The sequence below is a fragment of the Pelophylax lessonae genome (genome assembly GCF_965119305.1).
Source record: "Pelophylax lessonae genome assembly, chromosome: 4".
NCBI lineage: Eukaryota > Metazoa > Chordata > Amphibia > Anura > Ranidae > Pelophylax > Pelophylax lessonae.
The window spans coordinates 668,465,848-668,489,963 of NC_138771.1; the positions used below are offsets into that span (position 1 = coordinate 668,465,848).

Consider the following 24,116-nt stretch of genomic DNA (forward strand, 5'->3'; position numbering starts at 1 on the left):
AGCCATAAATATTTCACGGGTGTAATTCTATACACATTTTTTTCACTCCACTAATACTATTCTTCTATTCTTTTCACCAATGTTTTATTTGGATATACTCACACACTCATATATATATCGACGTTAACACTAAATATTATTATTTTATTATTTTTTTCTTCAATATAATTTCTTGTGGTCAGATTATCACTAATGTTCCTTTGGGACCCTTATGTCTCACAAAACACTTTTTCCATCACTTCTATATTTTTTCCTTATTAAAAACATTTAAATAAATGTCTGATGCCCATTTTTAATTTTATTTTCTATTTTTTATTTCCTCTTCTTACACACATTATTTTTACGGAATTTTTTTACACATATTCGTTCTTAATAAAATTTTGTTCTTATATCCTTGTAATTTAAAATTGATCCACTAGATGGCAGCATGATCTATTATGATGATCACTATAGCCTAGAGAGACATCCCATAATAAGCCTGTACACTCCACCATTTTTCCATTATCGTACAATCATCCTCAGATGTGTATCAGGGCGAATGATTGGCTGATGGGATGACTCTGGCTATTTCTGGACGATGAGGTCGACTGACGGGTACCGCTCCCCGTAGACGTCCTATGACGAAACGTACGTAGGGCGGAAACCCACGTCACTTCCGGTCCGCAGCTCGCCTAGGCTTGGAACGCAGGAGCTTCCTTGGCGCAGACTGCCAATATCTGAAGGGATCTGCTGCATCTACCCAAGCGTGAGTCGCTACTATCACATTGTATACCCGATCCACACTTATCACACTGAGTAGCTTTTCTTTTTTCTCCCTTTTGTACCCAGATGGGATCTTTTTGGGTCCGAGGGGACCGTCAGTAGACAGGTTTGAGGATCTCACCTACATCCTGTCTTTTGGCTCATATACTTAACATCTGTGGTCTTAGGGTAAGTGTGACACCTAGTGTTTAAACTGGAGAATTACATCCCAAAAGGTATACAATTAGTATCCTCACTGCTCCTTTGATTTAAGATCGATTTATAACCAATACATTGAGCGTTTTTTTACCTAACATTATTTATTAAACAGTATTTATTCTACATTATTCACCTATTTAATAATTGTATTAATCATCACTTATTCAGCAGTACCTATTGGAAATCACCATATTATCGATTTAATATACATCTTTTAACATACATTTTTACCACACTTCACATTTTCTCTTTTATTTATTTATTTATTTATTGTCTTGGCCTAAGTTTTATATATATCGACCTATGTACACAACTATCTATATGTCACTTTGCACGCACTAAGCACTTTTTTCCTCCTCACCCGCATCTTTGCACATGCGTTAGGTAGCGCCATTTTCCAACTATTCACCCCCACGCTAGCATTAACCACTTGCCACCAAATCATGTACATGTACGTGATTGACTTTAGGTGGTTATACCAGGGTGATGCCTACATCTGTGTGCCATAACCCTGTTATTGTTTATTTCAGCTAGGGATGCTCTTTTTATTCTAAAAGCAATCCTAGCGGCTAAAGGATGACCCCTTTCACCACACGCTGGCGCCTCTCAGGGCTCTCCTGCATGAATGGGTAGCCCAGTATCCGATTCGGTGGTCCTGCTGGCTGATCATAGAGCAGACCGGAACTGGAAGGTCTCCTGCCATCTCTATGGTCTAAGAAACTGGAAGGGATGGCAAAAGCAATCCTAGCAGCTGTTTATGGGGGCGATCCCTCCCACCACCCACCGGCACCTCTCTGGGCTCTCCCGTGTGATTGGGGGGCCTGGTATCCAATCCTGGGTTTCCACTGGTTGTTCATAGAGCAGACCAAGGACTGGAAGGTCCCTGGCCATCTCTTTGGTCTAAGAAACTGGAAGGGATGGCAAAAGCAATCCTAGCAGCTGTTTATGGGGGGATCCCTCCCACCACCCACCAGCGCCTCTCTGGGCTCTCTCATGTGATTGGGGGTCTGGTATCTAATCCTGGGTTTCCACTGGTTGTTCATAGAGTAGACCAAGGACCGGAAGGTCCCTGGCCATCTCTATGGTCTAAGAAACTGGAAGTGATGGCAAAAGCAATTCTAGCAGCTGATTAGGGGGAATGATCCCTCCCACCACCCAGCGGCGCCTCTCTGGGCTCTCCCGTAAGATTGGGGAGCCTGGTATGCAATCCTGGGTTTCCACTGGTTGTTCATAGAGCAGACCAAGGACCAGAAAGTTCCTGGCCATCTCTATGGTCTAAGAAACTGGAAGCGATGGCAAAAGCAATCCATGCAGCCAATTAGGAGGAATGATCCCTCCCACAACCCACCGACACCTCTCTAGGCACTTTCTTTTAATCTTATGCTTTCCAGGGTAGAGGAGAGATATGGGATCTCCAGATATCTCCATAAAAGTGATAAAAGGACAGTGTAATAATAAATAAATAAATAATATTATATATTCCTAGCGACTGATTAGGGGGAATGATCCCTCCCACCACCCAGCGACGCCTCTCTGGGCTCCCCCCATGTGATTGGGGGGCCTGGTATCCAATCTTGTGGATCCACTGGCTGATCATAGAGCAGACCAAGGACCAGAATGTCCCTGGCCATCTCTATGGTCTAAGAAACTGGAAGTGATGGCAAAAAGCAATCCTAGTGGCTGATTAGGGAGATGACCCCTCCCACAATCCACCGACACCTCTCCAGGCACTTTCTTTTATCTCATGCTTTCCAGGGTAGAGGAGAGATCTGGGGTCTCCAGATATCTCCATAAAGAGGGCCTGCCATGCTTTATTTCTAGCACAAGGGATTTTTACATTTCTTTTTTTATAGAGATAAAAGTAATAAAAACAGACAATTAATTTCTGTACAACTGTTATATATAGCATGAACACCGAGAATGTTGATTGGTTTGTTCACCTGTTTGTACTAATTCTTGATTTCACTTTCCTACACAATAAAACTTTTTGGAAAATAAATAAATAAATAAATAAAAACGGACAGTGTAATAATAAATGCATAAAATAATAATAACAGAAGCAAACACATGCATAGGTCATGCATGCATATGTAAACAGTGTTTGCACCACACATGAGGCACTGCTGCAAACATTACCCATTTGCCAACCGCCTACCGCACTTTTCCTGCGGCAGGTCGGCTCTATTGTGCGAAACGACGTACCTGTACATCATTTCGTGCACTAAACACTGGGTGGCGCGCGCGTGCACTGCAGGAGGCGCAATTGCATGCTGACTGGACACAGGGGATGCCAATCAGTGGGTACACCAAACCCAATGTCTGCCGGCCACCCGTGCTCATTCCCGGGAGAGGCAGAACGGCGGTCTGCCTATGTAACCAGGGCAGATCGCTGTTTTGACAGGGGAGAAGATGAAGATCTTATGTTTCTGCTAAGCAGGAACACCATCTCTGTCTTCCCCCAGTCAGACCATCCCCCACACAGTTAGCAAGCACCAGCTAGGCACACAGTTAACCCTTTGATCGCCGCTGGTGTTAACCCCTTCCCTGCCAGTGTCATTAGTACAGTGACAGTGCATATTTTTAGCACTGATTACTGTATTGGTGTCACTGGTCCTCAAAAAAGTGTCAGAAATGTCAGTTAAGGGTCCGATCTGTCCGCCGCAATGTTGCAGTCCCGCTAAAAATCGCTGATCGATGCCATCACTGGTAAAAAAAATAAAAATAAATAAAAATGCCATAAAAATATTCCACAGTTTGTAGACACGATAACTTTTGCGCAAACCAATTATTATACGCTTATTGGGATTTTTTTTTTTTTTTACCAAAAACATGTAGCAGAATTCATATTGGCCTAAAATGATGAAGAAATTTAGATTTTTTTTTTTTTTACATGTTTTTATTGGATGTGTTTTAAAAAATATTGTTCTTTTTTTTTTTCAAAATTGTCGCATTTTTTTCGTTTATAGCGCAAAAAATAAAAACCACAGTGATCAAATACCACCAAAATAAAGCTCTATTTGTGGGGAAAAAAAGGATATACATTTTATTTGGGTGCAGCGTTGCACGACCGCGCAATTGTCAGTTAAATTAATGCAGTGCCATATCGCAAAAAATGGCCTGGGAAATGGGGGAAGAGGTTTTGTGCTGTGATTGCATATGATAGCGGTGATATGGTAGAGTGGAAGGAAATTTCTGCTAGAAGGGTAGAAGGGGGTCCCTTTTTTTGGGAGGGGGGATTTGTGCTAGTAAGGATGATTGGGGAGATTTGTGCCACAAGGGGAAATTTGACAGGGAGGATTGGTGCTAGGAGGGGGGGGGGATTGGGGGGAGAATTTGTATCGTGAGGTGAAGTGGGGGGAGAGGATTTGTGCTCAGAGAGGAAATATGAAGGGTAAAGGATTTGTGCTAGGAGGAGTGATCGTTTCTTTGGGGGGGGGGGGGATTTGTGCTAGTAGGAATGATTGGGGGGATTTGTGCTAAAAGGGGTAATTTGGGGTGGAGAATTTGTGCTAGGAGAAGGATTGAAGGGAAAATTTGTGTCTGGAGTGGGAAATTTGGAGTGGGGGAGAGAGGATTTGTGCTCAGAGGGGAAATATGAAGGGTAAAGGATTTGTGCTAGGAGGTGTGATATTTTTTGGGGGGGAGGGGGATTTTTTGAGAGAGAAGACTCAAACTCAGAGGGGGGATGGGGGGGGGCAAAGATTTGTGCTGGCAGAGAGGATTTCAGCAAATAGGGCAGATTTGTACTGGGAGGAGGGTGAATTTAGATTAGTACTACATTTTTTTTTGGGGGGGGGGGGATTTTTCCTGACACATAATACTCATACATCTTGAGTGGGGTACAGTTTGATATGTTTGCCCTGGGCTCTAGATTACCTTGTTCCAGCACCAAGGCCGCCATTCGGGGGGTACAGGTGATACACCAGTACGGGGCCCGAGCGTCAGGAGGGGCCTGGGCCTCGGCAACCAGGAAGTGTGCACAGTGCAAGAGAGAGGAGATGGATGGAGGTGATGAGAATGCAGGAAGAGGACATGGGATTGGGGAGATGGGATGGAGAAATAGGAGGACATGGGATGGAGAAAGATATAGGATGGAGGAGGACATGGGATGGAGGAGATGAGACTGCAGGAGGAGGACATGGGATTGGGGAGATGGGATGGAGAAGGAGGAGGGCATGGGATGGAAGAGGACATGGGATGGAGGAGGACATGGGATGGAGGAGATGAGACTGCAGGAGGAGGACATGGGATTGGGGAGATGGGATGGAGAAGGAGGAGGGCATGGGATGGAAGAGGACATGGGATGGAGGAGGACATGGGATGGGACTTGGTGGGACAGCCAGTGGGGGGCCCTGGGGAATGTTGATGGTCAGGTCCAGGGGGGGCCCAGGCCTAAAGCTTTGTAAGGGGTCCTAAAATTTCCGATGGCTGCCCTGCCCAGCACTGCCTCTACATATCTTTAACATCTTATCGATTGTATCCCTCAGAAGCTTTCTTTTGGCTCACCTCTAAATCCTTCTTCACCAAATGTTCTTGTAATTGCTGAGTTAAATCAGAATACTCCTGAACAGTGGCAGCCTGTGCATAGGGGGCGCGAGGGCGCCGCCCCCCGAAAAAAAAGGAAAACAAAAAAAAAAAAGATGGCTAAGAGAACAATAAAGTTTTATAAAAAAAAATTGCGTTCGCCGGCCTATGTGGTGGCTATGGGGGGGGGGGGGGGTTTACGACCCAGCAGAGGCGCCGATTGGCTGCCTTCTGGGAAGTAACCTGGGCGCAGGTCATAGCGCTAGGACACCCCCACTTTCGTGATATCCTGGCTGTGATTGGTCCAGTCTCCAGCCTGGACCAATCATCATCCAGGACATCCGATTGCTGACCCCGCTGACGTCGCAATGGGGGCACAATGGGGGCGCAATGGGGGCGGTGCCTATACCATCACCTGTGCCATGCCTATACCATCACCTGTGCCATGCCTATACCATCACCTGTGCCATGCCTATACCATCACCTGTGCCATGCCTGTACCATCACCTGTGCCATGCCTGTACCATCACCTGTGCCATGCCTGTACCATCACCTGTGCCATGCCTGTACCATCACCTGTGCCATGCCTGTACCATGACCTCAAAGTCACGCAATTTTTTTACCGCATTTTTTGCCGCGAAGCAATACCTATTACATTTTTTTTTTTTTGCGCCCCCCCCCCCCCCCCCAAAAAAAAATTTTGAGCACCAGCCGCCACTGCTCCTGAAGTTCCTTTTTTGGGACTTCAGCTTCTTCTTGATTTCCTGTACAGTCTATGATTCTCAGCTCTCCCTGCCCTCCTTCTCTTGCAGTGTTTTCTCAAAGGAGGAAGAAAGTATTGCACAATAAAAATGTTTGCATTTGTTTTGGACTTTTTTTTTGTGGACGTTGGATAATGTATACAATTCTGTATCACTTTCTGCTCCGTGATATAAATTTCTCCTCTTCTCACACATCGATGGTGACATTTCCTCCCTCCAGTTCTCTATGATGGTCATTGTGCAATGATACATCCTCCTTGTATCATCTCCCTCCGTCATTTCCATCCCTCTTGTGTCATCTCCAACCTTCTCCACCCTGACCAGTGTCAGCTCACACAGCCTGCTCCATACACCGTCTGCTGGGTAAGTCCTCATCATTCCTATTCTCCTTATATTACATCTATCTGTATATAATAATAATAATATGTCTATCTGATGTATGAGTCCAGCCAGAAATGACATTTCAGTGTTCTATGGAGGATCGAGAGATAAACCCCTTAACAGTCTCTTCTGTCTCTCGAGGGTTCTACTGATAGGATCCCTGTGCTGGGTTCCTGTGTCTGTACACTTGCTGTGCCCATTATGAGGGGTTCCCACCATCCCTGTGCTGAGTTTCCAGGTCTATAAATCTGCTGTGCCCATTATAAGGAGTTCCCACAATCACTGTGCTGAGTTCCTTAGTCCATACACCTGCTGTGCCAATTATGAGGGGTTTTCCACCATCCCTTTGCTGAGGTCCCAGGTCTGTACACCTCCTGTGCCCATTATGAGGGATTCCCACCATCCCTGTGCTGAGTTTCCAGGTCTATAAATCTGCTGTGCCCGTTATGAGGAGTTCCCACAATCACTGTGCTGAGTTCCTTGGTCCATACACCTGCTGTGCCAATTATGAGGGGTTCCCTCCATCCCTGTGCTGAGTTCCCAAGTCTGTACACCTGCTGTGCCCATTATGAGGGGTTCCCACCATCCCTGTGCTGAGTTCCTGGGTCTGTACGCCTGCTGTGCCCATTATGAGGTGTTCCCACCATCCCTTGTCTGAGTTCCCAAGTCTGTACGCCTGCTGTGCCAATTATGAGGGGTTCCTCCCATTTCTGTGCTGAGTTTCCAGGTCTGTACACCTGCTGTGCTCATTATAAGGTATTCCTACCATCCTTATGGTCAGCCTTTGTTGGTCCAATTGTAAAGTTTTGTTCAGTCCTTGAGAACTATGAGGGGAACATTACAGTTTTTACACTCTGTCTGGGGGTTGACAACCACCAGAATATATCCGACATTTCTTCCAGAAGTTCCTACAACAATGAATACTGAGCACCCTGAGGACCCCCCCAGCTACAACTCCATCTCCACCACTGTTGTCTCTCCTCTGACGTACTCTTCACCATCATATACTGCAGGAAGAGAAGTTGGTAATGGAGTTCCACCAGGACTGCAAAATCTACTCCAGGTGAGACCAATGATACATTATCATCCATTCCATCTCTGTCTGTCCCATGCTACATGTTCATTCTGTGTCCTGTGCTCCTCTATACGACCATTATCCATGACTCAGTTCATCTCTCCATCAAGGTACTGATACACAAAGGCTTCTTATGGTCCCACGCATTAATGATCAGAACTTTCCACATCCACATCACATCCCTTTAGGTGTGCATCCTACTGGCCATTGGGTGATGCAGACTTCAGCTGTGCAATCTGCTGAACAGCAGATCAGCTGCTTGATTAAAGATTACTCTAGCAACTGGTCAAAAGTGATGGACGAACATCGGCCGGGGCGGTTCGCAAACGTTATCCGCAAACTTTCTCAAATGTTCGCGAACCGCAAGTTCGCGGCGGGCCCCATTGACTTTAATGGCAGGCGAACTTTAAAAACCTTCAGGTCATATTTGCAGCCACAAAATACTTACTAGCTGTGCACACATAGTCCCACAACATGGACACTGACATACCAGAAGTATTGCTATTGGAAAAGTTGCCATAATTTATTTTTTTTTCCCAGCAAAAAACATTTTTTTTTTTTCTAAATCAGCCAGAACTGACAGCAGTCAGTAAATACATGTCTAATACATATAGGGTCCATTCACACCTCTGTAAAATGGGTCTGCATCCATTTCACAATTTGGCGGAACCTTTACAGACCCATTGATTTTCAATTCCAGTCTGAAAAATTATGCATTCACAGGATAAAGAAGTGTCAGCCATTCCAGGCCCCAAAAATTAGCCCACATGCGTTCACCTGACAGATAAGAACGTTGTATTCTGTGGCTGGAGGTACATTAGGCATTGACAGGATAAATAATTGTCGGCCATGAAAGGCCACAAAAATTAGGCATTCAATGGACATAAAATGTCTTCTATGCCACTGTATTTACTGAAAACAGGGACCATTAATTGTTGTGGGTGGATGGCGGTCTGGCGGATATTTGTGGCCTGTCATGAGGAATTTTAATCAAATATGGTCTACTGGTCACATGTGTTGAATTCCTCAGAGATCCATGCCTCATCCATTTTTATAAATGTGAGGTAGTCAACACTGTTGTGAGCTAGGCGAGTGCGCTTATCGGTCCGGATCCCCCCTGCTGTGCTGAACGTTCATTGCAAATTCTGCAAGCTCTGGCCAGAGGTCAAGCCTGCCCACCCAGTAGTCCAGGGGTTCATCACTCCTCAGAGAGTCCACATCGGCCGTTAACCCGATGTAGTCGGACACCTGTCGGTCTAGGCGTTCCCTCTTGCTGGATCCGGAGTACAGCTGTTGATGGGTCAGCTGAAAGAAGGATCTCGTATCTGAAGTGACCAAGACATTTTCAAAACACCCTCTTCTTGCAGGCGCTGTTGGATTGCTACCCGCAACTGTCTCTCTGTGAGTGGAAATTCCTCTGCCAGCGCACGCAAAAGCAGAATGCAGCATTTCTCGAAGCAAGGCCTGGAAGTGCTGCATTCTGACCGCCCTCTGTGATGGTGGTAACATTTCCGCCATTTTATGTTTGTACCGGGGGTCTTAGTATGTTGCCACCCAGTACTGGTCCTTGGCCTTTATGCTTTTTATATGGGGGTCCCCCTTAAAACACTGGAGCATGAAGGCCCCCATTTGCAATAAACTGGAAGCGGTGTAGTTGCCTGGCTCCTGCTCATCATCCAGGATAATGTCGTCCTCGTTCTCCTCCCCCATCCACGGACAACACCAGGGATCCCAGAAAGGTTTAAAGCATGCTCTTCTTGCTCCTCCTCATCCGCCCCAGCACCATCCTCCTCCTCCTCCTCTTCAGACTCCTGTTGTTGATTTGTCTGAGATGGAGTAGCACTCCCTGGGAATTCATCCAAGATTGCGACTTCCTCATCTTCCTGTTCCTCAACGGCTTGATCAATGACACGACGCAATGCACGCTCCAGAAAGAAGGCGTAAGGTACGATGTCACTGATGGCGCCCTGGCCATGACTGACAAGTTTGGTGATCTCATCAAATGGGCGCAGAAGTCTGCATGCGTCGTGCATGAGCAGCCACTGGCGCAATGAATAAACCCAAGCTCCCCAGAACCTGTCCTGCCTCAGAGTTCGTACAGGTAGTCGTTAACTGCACGTTTCTGCTGGAGCAGCCCATCGAGCATATGCAACGTTGAGTTCCATCGCGTCAGGCAGTCATAAATAAGACACCTGAGGGGCAGGTTGTGTCGCCGCTGAATGTCAGCAAGGCGAGCCATGGCTGTGTAAGATCTTCTGAAATGGCCCGAGATTTTCCTGACCTGCCGCAAGACGTCCTGGACCCCAGGGTATTTGGCAACGAATCGCTGCATGACCAAGTTCAGGACATGTGCCATGCATGGCACGTGTGTAATTTTGCCCTGTTTCAGCGCACTCAGCAGATTGGCACCGTTGTCGCACACCACTTACCAACTGTCAAATTGAGCGGTGTCAGCCACTGATCTGCCAGCAAACGCAAAGCTGAAAGGAGTGCAGGACCAGTGTGGCTCTTGGCTTCCAGGCACAACAGACGCAGCACAGCATGGCAACGTCTCACCTGGCATGTGGAATAGGTTCTGGGGATCTTGGGCGGCGCAGCAGAAGAGACGGTAGCAGCGGAAAAGGAGGAGTCAGCTGAGGAGGAGAGGGAGGAGGAGAAGAGGCAGGCCTGCATTCAATCCGTGGCGGTAAAACCAAATCTACACGGGTGCCAAGGGTTACATGCCTGACAGCCCTCAGAAAGTTCACCCAGTGGGCAGTAAAAGTTATATACCTTCCCTGCTCGTGTTTGCTGGACCATGTGTCTGTGGTCATATGTATCTTGGCTTCGATACTGTGTGCCAGAGATATATTCACTTGCCACTGAACATGGCCATATAGCTCTGGAATGCCCTTCTGCAAGAAATATTTCCTTCCTGGGACCTTCCATTGTGGTGTTCCAATAGCCACAAATTTCCGAAAGACCTCCGAGTCCACCAGTTAATATGGCAGTAGTTGGCGGGCTATCAGTTCCGACAAGCCAGCAGACAACCGTTGGGCAAGTGGGTTATCTGGCGTCATAATTTTTTTACGCTCCAACGTTTGGGCCATGGAAGCCTGCCTTTTTCCAGAACAAAGTGAGGACGGCATGATGGAAGGTGGAGTGGAGGACAATTGTGAGGAGAGAGGAGAAGAGGCTGGATGGTGAGAGCCTGGAGTGTGGCTTTGTGGGTTCTGACGGTGTTGATCCCACTGGGCTCGGTGATGGGAGTCCAGGTACCTTCTTAAGGCGGTCATCCCTAGGTGAGTGTTTGGCTTACCGCGACTTATACGTTGACTGCAAAGGCTGCAGATGGCAACACTATTGTCAGCAGCGGACACATTAAGAAAAGCCCACACTGCGGAGCCATGTGCCTCCGGAGCGCCGGATGTGACTGTACATGGTTGATGGCTCGCTCCTGATACATTAGCAGTCTGCTTTGTCCCTCCTGTGCAATGTAAGTTCCGCCTGCTTCTCCTCCCTATCTGCTGGTCCATCTCTCCCTCTGAACTCCCCTCCTCTTCCTCTCTTGTGGGCGCCCACGTGACGTCCATAGACATGTCATCATCGATGTCACCTTCCCCACCACTAACATTCAAGATCTCGGAGTAGGCAGCAACAGCGGGTACCAACCTCCTTTGGCTGATCTAGGTACTGTCGTCAGACTGCTGGGTGGCGGCTGTTGCTACCTCCTCTTCCTGATCCGATGCCAAGAATGGCTGCGCATCACAAATGTCTTGTGATGGATCGAAAAATAATTCCAGTGACTCAAGCAGAGGGTATATGGTGGTGGTGGTGTTGGTGGTGGTGTCTTTGGGGGTTTCCACAGCAGAGAGTGAAGAGGGTGCACATAGAGAGGATGAGGTGGGTGCAGTAGAGGAAGGCTGAGTGAGCCACTCAACCAAGTCTGGTGAGTCCTTTGACGTAATCGAACGCACTTTCTGAAACTTCACACTTTGGCTCAGGCCTACTGCTCCTGCCCTACCCCTACCACCCCTGCGTAAGGGCCTGCCTCTTCCTCTGCCTGTCATTTTTTAAATTACCCTGTGACAAGTCGCTAGAGAAGCGCAGTATATGTGGAAGAAGGTATATAACACGCCACTTCAATCTGTGGTTTTGGGGGGCCACTGGTCTATCACACCAGTTCTACAAAAAATTGGCCAGTAACTGTTGTCACTGTGTGTAGCAGAGTTAACGCAGCAAAAGAGGCAAAATTTTTGCAGGACACAAATACACTGTTATGAAGGTGTACTGTTATACTGTTAGATAACACCCCACTTCAATATGTGGTATTGGGGGGCCACTGGTCTGTCACACCAGTTATAATACATTAAAAGTGCTTTTGTCACGGTTTGTAGTATTGCTGCAGAAACGCTCACCACACCAGTCACAATGCTGCACAGTGCACAATACAAATCCACTATAATATGCTTTCTATATTAGAAAGTATATTATAAGTATATTACACCCCTATATAGTGCACAGCACACCAAAGAATAGTACACCTATACCAAATACCAGTCCTTGAAAGGACCTTTGTGGTCCTATAACAGAGCAATCGGTGTCACTGACAGTCTGTCCTTGCTCCCCACAGCAAACCTCTCCCTACACTGACAAAAGAGACAATATAGATATACTACACCTATACCAAAAAGGACTTTTGTGGACCTATAACAGAGCGAACCTCTCCCTACACTGACAAAAGGCAGAATGTAAAATGGCCGCCAGCTCAGGTCTATTTATAAGGTAGGGGGCATGTCCATGTGCTGAAATGTCTCAATTGGCTGTCCTGTTCCACCTGACGGCTGTGTCATGGGTCAAAGTTCTCCCCAATGTTAACTAATATGGCCGCCACGAACAACGCCATGTGTTCGCAATATCGAGCAAAGTTCGCCGCAAACCGACCGCCGGGCGAACCGCAAGGCCATCTCTACTGATCAACAGATTGCACAGCTAAAGTCTTCATCTCCCAATGGCCAGCAGGGATGCACATCTAAATGGATCCAAGAGATGTGTTCTTTCATAGTACATCAGAGGGAAGGTGCAGTGAAAATTACCCACTACCAAACTTAATCCAAACTACAGAGTTTTGTAAAAGAGTCATCTACACACTTCTTACAATATGCATTAGAAGATGCAGGAAGTCAGATAGAGCACTCATTTTCCTATCTGGAGGACATCCAGCACCATCTAGATCTTCCCTCCCCAGCCTGACTGCCCCCGGCCCTCCCCTTTCATTCATTGGATTTCAGTTCTTTCAGTCATGGAGGCTCAGCACCGTTATCTAGGGAAGTCTGTATGTAAATTCCATATGGACAGCTGCCCATTAAGGCATTTAGATAGTTCCATTAGCCCACCCACTGCTTGTATCAGGGCTAAAGACTCTTGAGAGGAATATAGCTCCCTGCTGGCCCCTCCAACCAGTGTTGAGACCATATTAAGTAGGTGACGTCACTAGCATCCCCGCCCCCTTTGTTACATTAATTATGAAGAGCGTCTGCAATCGCTTGATTTATTCTCCCTGGAGAAGAGACGCCTGAGAGGGGACATGATAGCAATTTATAAATATCTCAATGGTGATCTCAGCATAGAAAAAAAGCTATTCAGTCGGAAAGATTGCATGAGGACTCGAGGGCATACAATGCGATTAGAGGAGAAGCGTTTTAACCTCAGGCAACGAGGGGGGTTCTTTACTGTTAGGGCTACAAGATTGTGGAATTCTCTACCACAAGAGGTGGTTTCTGCGGGAAATATGGTGGCTTTCAAAAGACTCTTAGACTTACATCTCAAGAATCAGAACATTCAGTGGTATGAGAGATGATTACGGCCACACACACCTACACAGGTTGAACTGGATGGACTATTGTCTTTATTCAACCTCACCTAGTATGTAACTATGTAACTATGCGACTGTGGGGTGGGCAATTCTTGGCGGTTTGTTACCAGCCTGAACCTTAGCTCATCACTAACAGAGAAACTCAATATTTATCAATTGGTGGACCATTGAGGGGGAATTTGAACTGGGATGTTCAAAATGTCAGGCTGGGATATCACTGACATTTTTTGCTGGGGGTCGCGGGGACTGAAGATGACTAGAGACAGTTAGTGATGGTTAGCGAGGAAATTCAAGCTTTTTGGGGGGGTTTGAGGAATCAAAAAATTTGACTGAGGACAAGCCTTGGATCTGGGTTTATTCCTCTCTGTATCAGTTTTATTCCCTGGGTGTTATTCTTCCATTCGATGTCTTCTGTACGTTTCCGTCATTCACTGCTCCTTCCTTGTATGACCGAACCTTCATGAGAAGAACATTCCGGTAACTCTTCTCTTATTCTTTCAGATAAACCAGCTCTCCATACATGAGAGATGTAAGTATCCCACCAATCACCAGTTATGGAAGAGTGAACCTCCCTACCGGGTATGAGATGTGACCTGGATAAGACTCATTTACAAATGGCAGATATCCACAGTGAGGGTCTGCTGGACCTCCACTGCAATGGAGCTGGTGCTTTAGGTGTTGGGGGATCCATAAATACGGCCCCTCTCTGAGCACACAAGCCTTGCGTCCTATAGGGTTTTATAGGAAAGGCCTCACCTGTCCTGGTGGCTTGGTAAAGAGGCCCCACCCATATAACCGGCCCCACCCATATAACCGGCCCCACCCATATAACCGGTCCCACCCATATAACCTGTTTACCAGTGGTGTATCTATAGCAGCCCACATAGCTACTTTCGGGACGAGTTTTCTGACTCCAACTGTTGTATTAGTGACTATCCCTTGCTGAGACCTCCATGCCTGGCCTGTATAAGTAAATATAATCCCCGCTGACAGTCTTTATCAGATTACTGAACTCACAAAATACACTATAGTACCAAAAGTATTGGGACGCTTTTACGCACACATAACCTTCAATGGCATCCCAGTCTTAGTCCGTAGGGTTCAATATTGAGTTGGCCCACCCTTTGCAGCTATAACAGCTTCAACTCTTCTGGGAAGGCTGTCCACAAGGTTTAGGAATGTGTCTATGGGAATGTTTGACCATTCTTCCAGAAGGGCATTTGTGAGGTCAGGCTCTGATGTTGAACGAGAAGGCCTGGCTCGCAGTCTCCACTCTAATTCATCCCAAAGGTGTTCTATGGGGATGAGGTCAGGGCTCTGTGCCGGCCAGTTAAGTTCCTCCACCCAAAACTCGCTCACCCATGTCTTTATGCACCTTGCTTTGTGCACTGGTGCGCAGTCATGTGGGAACAGGAAGGGGCCATCCCCAAACTGTTCCCACTAAGTTGGGAGCATGAAATTGTCCAAAATGTCTTGGTAAGCTGACGCCTTAAGAGTTCCCTTCACTGGAACTAAGGGGCCAAGCCCAACCTCTGAAAAACAACCCCACACCATAATGCCCCCTCCACCAAATGATTTGGACCAGTGCACAAAGCAAAGTCCATAAAGACATGGGCGAGTTTGCGGTGGAGGAACTTGACTGACCTGACGTCAACGCAAAAGAACACCTTTGGGATGAATTCGAGAGGAATCTGGGAGTAAGACCTTCTCATGCCTGACCTCATATATATATACACTTCTGGAAGAATGGTCAAACATCCCCATTGACACACACCTAAACCTTGTGGACGGCCTTCCCAGAAGAGTTGAAGCTGTTATAGCTGCAAAGGGTGGGCCAACTCCAGTGGCGGCTGGTGCGGCTGGTGCTCAAAATTTTTTTTTGGGGGGGGGGGGGGGGGCACAAACAGAAAAATGTAATAGGCATTGCTTTGCGGCAAAAAAACCCTGTAAAAAATTGCGTGACTTTGAGGTCGAAAAAGTGTGAAAGGGGCCTTCAGTAATTAAGGTATAGTGTGCCCCCTTTCAATGCAGAGAGACCAGCGTGCCCCCTTCAATGCAGCGAGACCAGCGTGCCCCCTTTCAATGCACAGTGACCCCCCTTTCAATCCAGAGTGACCAGCGTGCCCCCTTTCAATGCACAGTGACCAGTGTGCCCCCTTCAAAACAGTGACCAGCGTGCCCCCTTCAATGCAGTGACCAGCGTACAGGCCCCCTTTCAATGCAGTGACCAGCGTACATGCCCCCTTTCAATGCAGTGACCAGTGTACATGCCCCCTTTCAATGCAGTGACCAGCATACATGCCCCTTTTCAATGCAGTGACCAGCGTACATGCCCCTTTCAATGCAGTGACCAGCGTACATGCCCCTTTCAATGCAGTGACCAGCGTACATGCCCCCTTTCAATGCAGTGACCAGCGTACATGCCCCTTTCAATGCAGTGACCAGTGTATATGCCCCCTTTCAATGCAGTGACCAGTGTATATGCCCCCTTTCAATGCAGTGACCAGCATACATGCCCCCTTTCAATGTAGTGACCAGCGTACCTGCCCCCTTTCAATGTAGTGACCAGTGTACATGCCCCTTTTCAATGCAGTGACCAGCGTACATGCCCCTTTCAATGCAGTGACCAGCGTACATGCCCCTTTAAATGCAGTGACCAGCGTACATGCCCCTTTAAATGCAGTGACCAGCATACATGCCCCCTTCGGGCGTGTATGCTGGTATGCACGTATCGGACGCGCTTCCTGATTGGCCAGGAGGAGGATCGGTGTGACAATAGCGAATTTTCATTCGCTATTGTCACACAATGGGTGGGCTCGGGGCGCACTGCTCTGCGCCCCGGCTCCACCCTTTGCATCGCCCTATTAGAGCCTCTGGCTCTATTCAGGTGATTTAAAAAAAAAAAAACATTAAGCTCCATGCGTCTGGCGCCCCTGCATGCAGATTAGGGGGCCGGACACATGGATGGGGGGGTGGCGCCCCTGCGCCCTCAATACACCGGCCGCCACTGGCCAACTCAATATTGAACCCTACAGACTAAGACTGGGATGCCATTAAAGTTCATGTGTGTGTAAAGGCAGGTGTCCCAATACTTTTGGTAATATAGTATACTTATCATAATAAATAGGATGACAATAAAGCCATTATTTTAATATAAAAGTTAGTCCTCCCGTATCCTATAGCACTCTGTATTGGTAAAACAATCCACCCTAGGGACTAGAACAAGGGACCTTTAGGCTCATTAGCACTCTATTCAGAGATGCGGCTTTTTGTTCTGGAATGTTCTGTGGGGTAGAGATAAGTAAAACAGAACTTTGAGCTTTACATACACTTTAAATGTTTACATTTCTGCAATGGCCATATTGATTCAGCAATAACATTGTCATTATCAAAGATAACAAAGTATAACCTATATACTGTCAGTTGTTTTATTTATTTATTTATTTTCACTTTGTGATTTTGTCTTACAAAAAAAAATTCTATATTAATATATAATTGTAATAATATCATTTTTTTTTTTTTTTATTCAATCCATGAACAAAAAGTAACAAAACTCATAAAACACCCCCCCCCCTCATATTGTTATTATAAATTAAAATGATACATTCTATTCTATCATTTGTACTGTTTATATTGACACACAAATTATAATTCTGGAATAAAGCAAATGAAGGTGTAAAAAAAACATCATCGGACAAAAGAATTAAAAATGAAAATAAAAAGTTTAAATGGTTAATAATCACAATAAAAATATTGAAATGAAAAAAAAAAATATATATATTTATAAATGGTTAGAAAAAAAATAAATTAAAGAAAAAAAAAAAAAGAAAAAAAGCAGGGAAATTATAGTTAAGGGCAAAAAAGGAGAAGAAGGAATTAGTTGTAGCTGATTAGGAATGCATGTTTTTACTTCTCAGGTTACTTTACTTTTTTTTTACTGAAACATACACTGAACAAAATTCTAAACACAACACTTTTGTTTTTGCCCCCATTTTTCAAGTGATCACTAACACAGATTTAGACAGATTTGTGAACAATATAAGAAATCAGCTTTTGTGTACGTAGAAAAAGTCTTAGATCTTTGAGTTCAGCTCATGAAAAATGGGGGCAAAAACAAAAGTGTTGGGTTTATAATTTTGTTCAGTGTAGTAGGTAAAAAAGTAATAATGATATGCCTCTATCTCCCGTCTGATCAATGTTTATAAACAATGTTACTTTGTATCTCTCTATCTCCCGTCTGATCAATGTTTATAAACAATGTTACTTTGTATCTCTCTATCTCCTGTCTGATCAATGTTTATAAACAATGTTACTTTGTATCTCTCTATCTCCCGTCTGATCAATGTTTATAAACAATGTTACTTTGTATCTCTCTATCTCCCGTCTGATCAATGTTTATAAACAATGTTACTTTGTATCTCTCTATCTCCTGTCTGATCAATGTTTATAAACAATGTTACTTTGTATCTCTCTATCTCCTGTCTGATCAATGTTTATAAACAATGTTACTTTGTATCTCTCTATCTCCCGTCTGATCAATGTTTATAAACAATGTTACTTTGTATATCTCTATCTCCCGTCTGATCAATGTTTATAAACAATGTTACTTTGTATCTCTCTATCTCCTGTCTGATCAATGTTTATAAACAATGTTACTTTGTATCTCTCCATCTCCCGTCTGATCAATGTTTATAAACAATGTTACTTTGTATCTCTCTATCTCTGCTCTGAACAATGTTTAATAACACTGTGTCAGGCGGACTGCTTTTTGACACAAGTAGTTTCTACTAGGCCTGGGAAACATAATCGCCGAATCGATGCATCGCGATGCGACCCTTCACGATTCTGCATCGATTCGGGGTGGCTGCAAAATCGATTTCTAATGACGTCAGTTCCGGGGGTGGGGCTTGATGAGAGTGGCGGCGGCGGCGGCCGGCTTGTGGAACACGGAGCTCCTCGCGGGAGAGAAGGAGAGCAGAGCTATCAGCGCTCTGGCCCCAGGAGGGTTCGGGGCGGCCGCGGCCGCGGCCTTCCCGGCCGGAGATGGGACGGTGGAGGATGAGGAGGCCTCGTCCGAGTCGGAGGAGAAGCGGCAGAGCCAGGTGAGGGGGCGGACAGGGGGAGCCGGACTATCCGGCATGGTCGCAGCACAATGTCACTGTACTGTATTCCAATTTTTTGTTCTGTGTATTTATTGCTGCTACACCCATATTGATAAAACAAATAGAAATGTCCGTGAAAATCACTCCTACCCTTACAGCAAACTACTGTACACTGAAAGCTGCTCACCTGCTAGTCTAAACTGTCACCAGAGCCCTGCAAAATGCCTTCTACTTACTGGGGGCACATGGAACACTGCTCCTTCTTCCCTGGCTGGTTCCTGGTCTGCCAGCCGATAGGCCCAATTGCTGTCACACGGCAGCCCAATGTAAGTTTGCACTTTCAGGAAGTCAAAAAGCAGGGGAGCGTGGGCAAAGTAAAATATAGACTGCCTTTTAGAAAGCAAACCTACAATATGCCAAGCATAGACAAGGTACAGGCTTGATTTAACATTGAACTATTGTGCAAATATTAAAGTGGTATTTAATATTATAAATCCAAAAGCAAACTTTTATTAACCACTTAAGCCCCGGAGGATTTTCCTGCTAAAAGACCAGGGGGTATTTTGCGATTCGGCACTGTGTGACTTTAACGGACAATTGCGCGGTCGTGCGACGCTGTACCTAAACGAATTTGACGTCCCTTTTTTTCCCACAAACAGAGCTTTCTTTTGGTGGTATTTGATCACCTGTGCGATTTTTTGATCACGCGCTATAAACAAAAAAAGAGCGACAATTTTGCAAAAATAGCAATATTTTTCACATTTTTTTATATGAAATTCCCCAAAAAAAATGTAAAAATCAAAATTTTTTAAAATTTTTGGGCAATTTGTTTTATCCTACCTATGTTTGGTAAAAAAAATCGCAAAAAGCGGTTTGCGCAAAAGTTATCGCGTTTACTAACAAAGGGAAAGATTTTTGTCATTTTTGTTGTTTTTTTTTTTTTTAACGCGTAATGGCGGCGATCTGCGATTTTTTTTGCGGTACTGCGACATTGCGGCGGACAGATCGGACCCTTGACTGACATTTTTGACACTTTTGGGGTTACCAGTGACATTTCTACAGTAATCAGTGCTATACATATGCACTGTTACTGTAAAAATACACTGGCAGTGAAGGGGTTAACTTTATTTGGGAGGGAGGGGCTGTGTGTGTCCCTAGGGGCGTGGTTTCTACTGTGATTGGCTGTGGCTCTAGCTGTAAGGACACTGATCAACGGATCTACATACTAGATCCGTGTGATCAGTGTCTTTACAGCGAGGATAATGACAGGTGGCTTGTTTACACAAGCTGCCTGACATTCTCCCTCTCCCCCGACGATCGCCGAGTGGCCGGCGGACATCGGGTCCGCTGGTCACACGCGCGGGGGGGTCCGTGACCGCGCGGGCGCGCGCTCGCTCCCCAGACCCTCCCAGGCTAGTGACGTTAATTAACGTCACTCTGCCTGGCAGGGGCTGACCGCCGCAGTAAATCTACTTGCGGCGGTCGGCAAGCGGTTAAATTGCATCTTACCAATTTCTTAGATGAAGTGGCTGCATTATTATTCTTTGATTTTTACGGCTTTCAGTTTTCACCTGGTGATCCTGCCAGTAAGTGTTTTTTCCCCCCCCCCCCAACTGAACAAGCTGCCCTGCAGATGTAGCAGTTAGGGGTTTGGGCAGACTGTTTACCACTGACAGGTGTGCTTACAATGGTCAGCTTTAATTTATTGATGTAAAACTTTTAATCGCAAAAGTAACAAAACTATTGCTGTAACTGCTTATAAAGTGTTAGGTAGAGTTTTGGCTTCAGTTTGTTAGTGTATTTAAATCTGCATCTTAACATCCCCCCCTCTTTCAGATCCGATCCAATCCGTCAAAACCGGACAGATGGAAACCCTATTCGTCCCATCCCATTCCCTGATAGAGAATAATTGGGACCTGTTAGCTGTGTCTCCACACACATGGCGGTATATGGAGGAGACCTCCTATATGTTTGCAGTGCACTATGCAGGGCTTGCCGGCCATGCCAGGGTCCAGGAAAGTGTCCTTTAAAAGCAAATGAAAATAGGGGCGGAGCCGGCAGCCGGAGCGGATGGACGCCTGATCACGCCGCTCTGCTACAACGGGACTGATTAAGCCTTCCTAAGCGATCACTCAGCTTTTTCATCCGGTCGGTTATCTCGTTAAAGGTGCCTGGAATCGGTATGGCCTCCACCGGGAAGCGCAAACAGCGTGACAAGCCCAAGAAACTGACTGAATTCTTCAGCCCTGCATCGGGCCGCCTCAACCAAAATGGCGCCGGCGCGAGGTCCGGCACTCCCGCCGCGAGCAGGGGAGGATCAAGCCACTCCACTACGGCAACCCTGGACACTGGTGAGTCCTCAACAGACCCTACTACACAGCCTTTCTCTCCCTTTACAAGCCCTCTCAAGCAGCGGAGACGGCTGACGGGAGATAGTGTGGACAGGGAGCAGGATGGCCCTGATATGGAGGAGGGGGAGGATATGGAACAGACCGTTTCATATGGCCAGCAACTTGATGCTTATCCCACCACTGGACAGGCTATTACAGATACGGCAATGAAGGACATGATGAGGACACTGAGGGGGGCTCTACAGCAGGACATGGCAGCTTTCATGAGGGCTACTAAGAGGGAAATAGCTTTTTTGGGAGACAGGGTGAACTATACAGAGAATAAGCTGTGTGAATTCACTGGAGCACATAATGACTTAGTGGATGCCCACTTTGAACTGGAAGACGAGCTCAAAAATCTTAAACTGAAGGTAGCTGATCTGGAGGATAGAGCACGCAGAAATAACATTAAATTCCGGGGGATCCCAGAATCAGTGAAGCCAGCGGAGCTCACCCCCTTCCTGCAACAACTTATGCAAACTGCTCTACCCACGCTTAGCCCTGCGGACCTTCTCATTGATAGGGCCCACAGATTACCGAAGCCGTCTCACATCCCTGATGCGGTCCCTAGGGATGTGATTGCCCGCATCCATTTTTTTCATGTAAAGGACCAATTAATGCGCTTCTCCAGGCAACATCCTGCTCTCCCAGACCCGTACGCAGGTATCTCTCTGTTCACTGACCTATCTCAGGCTACCCTCTCAGCCAGACACAATTTGGTTCCTATAACCAAGATACTTAGGAATCACAAAATCCTGTACAAGTGGGGTTTTCCTGCTAAAATCACAGTTACAGTTAACAACATGTCCCACACTATCTCATCACTACCCAAGGGTCTGGAACTTCTCCGGAAGTGGGGATATCTTCCTCAGGATGAAGACAGGAATGCAGTCCCACCCCAGGGACACCCACGTCACGCATCCACCTCCCAGACAGCAACTACTTGAACCTACTACATGCCATCCAGGCATCATCAACCTTTTCAAATCCACCAGCCGATCGGATAACAGCGCACCCGTTGTGCGGTTCATATGACTTGGTTTCCCCCTATGTCTGTGTGCGGGATTGCCCGCACCCTTGTTGGAACTCTTTTGTTTTGCCTAACTACTTCTTTCTTTTTTTTTGATTATTTTGTACTACTCCAGGTTCTGTGTTTCCCGTGTGAATTCCTGACACTCTCCATGTCTACCTGGCCTTGGATGGGCTGCATTGGCGCCCAATGTTCCTTTTTCTTCCCTACCCTTCTTTTCCCTTCTGCCACCAGGAGCTATACTCGCTTTGTCTCTCGCAGCAATGGTCGTTAGAGTGATGTCCCTCAATGTCAGGGGTCTCAACAGCCCTTACAAGAGAAGAAGCCTCTGGAAAACGGCATTACAGCAACACTGTGACGTTCTCTGCGTACAGGAAACGCATTTTGCAGGTACTAAAGCCCCTTTATGCTCTCACCCTAAATTCCCTCACGTCTTCACGACTAATGACTCTGGCAAGAAGAATGGAGTCCTTGTGGCTTTTAAGGACACATTGTCATTTAAATTGTTACATAGAGCGGAAGCTCCCCACGGCAGGGCTCTCCTGCTGATGGTTGAACTTAACGACACGTTGTACACTATTGTGAACATTTATGCACCCAATCGGCATCCACTGAAATTCCTACGTAAAACTTTCTTGTGGGCAAAAAAACAAGCTAAAGGGCGTCTGTTGTTTTGCGGGGATTTTAATGTTATTATGAATGCAGATTTGGATTGCTCCTCAGTGGGGCGTAGACGCAGACCAATGTTAGGCCCTCTTTGTGTAGAGGAGGAATTGTACGATCCATGGAGGTGTCTGCGAACCACTGAGAGAGACTACTCATTTTTCTCAGCTGTTCATGGTAGCTATTCTAGAATAGATCTATTTTTGACGGACAAGTACCTTTTACAGCAGGTTGTCAGAGCAGACATCCATTCTATCACATGGTCGGACCATGCCCCTATCACTATGGATATAATGGATGGTTCTAACAGACGCCATGCTCCCATTTGGCGCAATGATACCTTTGTGCTAGCTCACCCGGAGTACAGTGCAGAAGTTAAGACTAAGATTGATGAATACTTTATGATTAACGCTAACGGTACAACAGCCCCTGAGGTGGTCTGGTGTGCCCACAAGGCGGTGGCTAGGGGTCTCTTAATTCAGCAGACGGCTAGAGATAGGAAGAAAAGAACAGCACATATTACAGATTTGCAATCTAAAATTGCAGAATTGGAGAGAATTCACAAGGCTGGGGGAGCTACTTCCCCCGACATTGTGACCGACCTCACAAACTTAAGGAACGACCTGCGGACTACCCTGTTACGTGATCATGACATTTTCTTTAAGAGGTTGAAATTGACTTGGTACTCCCAAAGCAACAGAGCAAGTAAACTTCTGGCATCTCAGCTCAGGAAGAAGCGCCTTAAATCTAATATCCCCCTGATAAAACATCATAATACGGGCAAAGTGTTCAAAAACCCTAAGGATGTAGCCAACGTATTTAGAGATTATTATAGTTCCTTGTATAACCTTAAGGACGACCCAGACACGTACGCTCCTTCTGTCCAAGACATTGACAAATTTCTGTCCTCACTCTCTCTGCCCTCAATAGATGACGCCTCACTGGAAATCTTGAATAGACCCATCACCGAGGACGAAATTCATAAAGTAATTAACTCCCTTCCACTACACAAATCTCCAGGCCCGGATGGATTTTCAGCAGAATATTACAAATTAATGGCCCCAGTAATTGTTCCCCATCTAGTCCCCCTTTTCAATTCGGCCCCGGTGACTGGCAATTTCCCGAATGAAATGCTCCAGGCTACAATTGTGACTATACCTAAACCAGGAAAAACGACGGATACCCCCCTTAACTTTAGGCCCATATCACTTTTGAATGTAGACCTGAAAATTTATGCAAAAGTAATAGCTAATAGACTCCTTTTATGCACACCCTATCTGCTGGGATTAGACCAAGTGGGATTCGTGAAGGGCAGGCAGGCGACAGACGGCACCTGTCGAATGATCGACCTTTTATCGTATACTGGGGAACGTTCC

General features: G+C 46.1%; 1 protein-coding gene across 1 annotated transcript in view; it reads left to right on the plus strand.

Moving 5' to 3' along the window:
* Positions 1 to 6,534: 6,534 nt before the first annotated feature.
* Positions 6,535 to 24,116, plus strand: part of LOC309554242 (phospholipid scramblase 1-like) — a 46,937-nt gene continuing 29,355 nt past the window's right edge. Inside the window, exons 1-3 of the mRNA XM_082255880.1 lie at positions 6,535 to 6,608; positions 7,529 to 7,689; positions 14,057 to 14,084. Of these exons, the coding sequence (XP_082112006.1) occupies positions 7,543 to 7,689; positions 14,057 to 14,084 (175 nt within the window). The 5' untranslated portion in view covers positions 6,535 to 6,608; positions 7,529 to 7,542. The remainder of the gene's footprint in view (positions 6,609 to 7,528; positions 7,690 to 14,056; positions 14,085 to 24,116) is intronic.